At 36.0% G+C, this 4,382-nt stretch overlaps 1 protein-coding gene across 1 annotated transcript; it reads left to right on the forward strand.

The window, feature by feature from the left end:
* The first annotated feature begins 1,396 nt into the window (after positions 1-1,396).
* On the forward strand, positions 1,397-3,437 carry LOC140835831 (uncharacterized). The gene is made up of 3 exons (XM_073201241.1): positions 1,397-1,924; positions 2,362-2,647; positions 3,148-3,437. Exons 1-3 carry the CDS (start codon positions 1,397-1,399, stop codon positions 3,435-3,437), a joined length of 1,104 nt encoding a protein of 367 aa, XP_073057342.1.
* Positions 3,438-4,382: the final 945 nt, after the last annotated feature.

Here is a 4,382-nt window from a genome sequence, read left to right on the forward strand (position 1 = left end):
GTCAAACTTTGAAATTTAGTTTCCAATAGTATCGAGTTGGAGGTTTTCCCCTATTGTGCCTAAAAGGTAAAAGATAACCAGTAGAATTATCCAAAGCGTGATTAGAAGATGGTTTAGGAGAAGTTACCTCATGAACATTCTCACATAAAGGATTGTCATTGTCGGGTTCTTGAATGAGAGGAGTCTCTTCATTAGCTATCACATATTCATTTTCTTAATTCTAATTATCTATATATGCTGGATTAATATTGCAAGGTGATATGCACGTAAGTCAATGTTTAGCAGTGTTACTGAAGGGAAATCTTATTTCTGATTTGAATTGATATATTTTGTTGAATTAAATTATTTCCCTAACATTAGTTTTCCTTGTTGATTTAATTGAGTATAATATTTTATGTGATTTTTTCTTTCTAAGATAATGAGATAATTATGAAAAAATCTTCTAAATATAATATTTATTTGAATGATTTAATAAGATATGATATCAATGTTTAAATAGAGTTTATTTCTATTAAACTCTACTTTTCTTGTGAAATAGGTTTTCTTATGAAGGTAAAACTCTTCATCTATAAACAAGGGGTCAAGGATAGTGGTAAAGGTCTTCTTGAATATCGATCATACATACACGTAGTGAAGATTTTTCAGAGCAAAATAATTCTCGAAGCCGTTGTTGTTTGAAGTGTGGTGATTACCGTGTTGCTCTGAATGTTGCTAACATCTACAGACAACATCCGTAACGATGTTGACTGAAAATTGCATCTAATTGATCGTGCTTTTCGGGATCAAGTTTTTCTTTCTTAAATTGCGTTTTATTATTGTTGGTTGTTTTAGAAAGCATTTATTTTCTCTAAGTGTTGAGGAAATTGATTTTTGTAATAATCACTAGTGATAGGTTTTTTAAACAGTTTGGTTTTCTAGTGATTAATTTTTTTCCATAAGGCACCACACAAGTATATGCACAAGTATTTATACTTGTGTATGTTAAATATCGTCCATCTATTTATTTAAAGTGAATTTGTGTTACAAATATAATATTCCGCTGCATGTTGTCCCAGATGTTGTAACATCTGGCACAACATTTAATTCTGGTAAAACACAAACTCTCGGTCTTACATCCTATACTGATATTTTTATTATTTGTGGTATCTGTCGAACAACACGAGTTCTTACAACTCGTATCAGAGCCTACTCTTGATATACTAAGTGCTGATTCTGGTTTTTGTTTTGTTTGACAAAATTAATCAAATGGACACATCACTTGCAAACGCAGCACTTCGACCACCAGTCCTAGATGGTACCAATTATAGCCTATGGAAGGTCAAAATCAGATATTACATAAAATTTCATAAATGAACGGGCATGGCAGCGTGTCATCAATGGATGGACTTAACCAAATATGACAGCTCAAGATGGTGACAACATGCCAAAACCTGAAACTGATTGGACTACTGATGAAGTGCAAAGTTCAAACTACAACTCAAAGGCCTTGAATGCCATCTTTACGTCGGTTGACATAAATATGTTCAGTTTGATCACAAACTGTACTTCGGCTAAAAGTGCATGGGATATCCTCCAAAGACACTGTGAAGGTTCTGAGACTGTGCGACGAACCAGATTGAGGATCCTCACTTCCAAATTCGAGATGATGAGGATGGAAGAATCTGAAACTGTACTAGACTATGATCGTCGCCTATGGGAAATTGCTAATGAAGCGTTCAGTTGTGGAGACCATATCTCCAATGAGCGTTTAGTTAGCAAGGTCCTTCGTTCCTTGCCCGAAATATTTAACATAAAAATTTGTGCAATAGATGAGGCTAAGTACACTTCTCAGATGGCTTTTGAAGATCTTATCAGTTCACTTCGTACTTTAGAGATGAACATGGACATGCAGAAGAAAGACAAAGGGAAAACACTAACATTCCAAGTCTGAAATGACCCATATGATGACCTTCTTCAAATATCCCAAGAGGTTAATGAATCAGACCTTTGTGAGGACTCTATCTACTTTATCACAAAGAAATTTGGGGATTATTTGAAAACAATCAGAGATAAAAAAGAAGGATGCACAACCCTCTAAATTTCTAAGTCTTCCTGCACCTGAAAGGTCTCAAAAGTTCCCTGCCAAGCAACAATTTCAACCAAGGAATGAAGACAAGGGAAAATACAATTCAAAAAGGTATGATTCGGTGCAATGTAGAGAGTGTAAGGGCTTTGGACACTATGCCAATGAATGTGCTACAGATTGCGAAAAAACAAAGGCTACAATGTGTCTCTAAGCGATGAAGAATCCGATGTTTAAGAGAAGTCCACTGATGAAGAAAATCAAACCTCTTTGACTACATTATTGACAGAAAATCGCAGACTGCAGGTGAATCTTTTAGGTGTTGCCCTAGGTGTGGCCACAACATCTGCAAAAATTCAGTGTGCTTAAAATCCACAAATTCTGGAAATTCGAATGCAGATGAAGAATTGGAACCTGATGATGAAGAGATGACTCTTGAGAGTGTTCAAAAGCTTTATGAAGATTTGTTTGAGGATTGGACCAAAAGAAACAAGCTTAACTCAACTCTTGTAAAGGAAAACACTGATCTAAAAGCCGTGGTTGCGAAACTTGAAGTCATTCTTTTCAAAAAGGATGTGGAACTAGGCAAGACCAAGGATGAACTTCAAAAGGCTACTGAAACCCTATCCAAGTTAATTCAAGCACTTCCAAGCTTGAAACCATTCTTTCAATGTGAAGAGATGACAAGAAGGGTTTAGGGTTAAAAGACAGTGTATATGAAACTGGTGAATCTTCAAAATCTACTGTGTTTGTGAAAGGAAAAACTGAAACATTCACACAATCTCAAAATACATCTTCAACCAAAAGCTCTCCACCAAAAGGACAACATACTACACATGTTCCTAAAAAGAGAAAATGAAGATATGTATGTCATTATTGTTTTAAGCCCGGACATATCAGGACTTACTGCTTTAAACTCAGAGATGACCGCTTGAATCAAAAGACGAGCCGGATGTTGCCCCAAATGTTGTCCAACATTTCCCGCAACACCTCTCACCATCGACATACAATAAGACAAGTCCGGGTACCAAAGGTAAAAACTCACTGTAATGTTGTTTATAATTCATTAAAAACTAACAATGCAGGACATTGGTACTTTGATAGTGGGAGCTCACGCCACATGACAGGTTCAAGAGAACATCTCATCGATTATGTTGAACAAAATTGTGGTAGAGTAACCTATGGAGGGGGAGCTAAAGGAAAAGTTGTTGGAAAGGGCACTCTCAATGTTGAAGGACTGTCAAAGCTCCACAATGTGCTTCATGTTGAAGGATTAAATTCAAATCTTATAAGCATAAGCCAATTGTGTGATGATAATTTGCTTGTTAAGTTTGATAAACATAACTGTGAAGTTTTTGATGAAGCTAACATGTGAATTATGACAAGTACATGGTCTTCGGATAATTGCTATAAAATAGGTGAGGAACTTTCATGCAAGAATGTGAAAATCACCGAACTTGACCTTTGGCATCAAAAACTCGGACATGCAAATTTCAAAACCTTGAAGAACTTGAGTAAGTACGATGCAGTAAGAGGTATGCATAATCTTTCATCTGGAATATCATATGTGTGTGGAGACTGTCAAAAAGGAAAACAGACTCGCGTGTCACACCCGGTGTTGGCAACATCTGGGACAACACGCTGTCTGGAGTTATTTCACATGGATCTTATGTGTCATATGGAAGTCGAAAGCTTTGGAGGTAAGAAATACTCTTTCGTATGTGTTGATGATTTCTCACGATTTTCATGGGTTAGTTTTATTATGGAGAAATCAGAGACCTTCAGTGTGTTTAAACAATTGGTCACAAGAATCACAAACTTTCATGGTTTGAAGGTAAGAAGAATCAGGACTGACCACGGTAAGGAATCTTAGAATTCTTTGTTCTCATCATTTTTTGACAGGAAAGGTATCTCAAACAAATTTTCGGCACCAAAAACACCACAACAGAATGGAATTGCCAAACACAAAAACAGAACACTTAAAGAAATGGCAAGGGTGATGCTGTCCTCAAAGAATATCTCAAAGCGTTTTTGAGCAGATGCCCTAAATACGGCTTGTCATATCTCAAACAGAGTGTATTTGAGAAGTGGCTCAACCATGACATCTTATGAAATAATCATGGGAAAGAAGCCTAATCTCAAATATTTTCATATTTTTGGATGCATCTGTTACACTTTAAATGACATGGATCAACTTGCTAAATTCGATTCAAAGAGTGATAAGTGTCTGTTTTTAGGATATGCCACTAATAGTCGAGCCTATCGTATGTTTAATCTAAGAACAAGGACTATTATGGAATCAATTATTGTTGTTTTGATG

This window comes from Primulina eburnea, chromosome 7, assembly GCF_022965805.1.
Source record: "Primulina eburnea isolate SZY01 chromosome 7, ASM2296580v1, whole genome shotgun sequence".
NCBI classification, from domain to species: domain Eukaryota; kingdom Viridiplantae; phylum Streptophyta; class Magnoliopsida; order Lamiales; family Gesneriaceae; genus Primulina; species Primulina eburnea.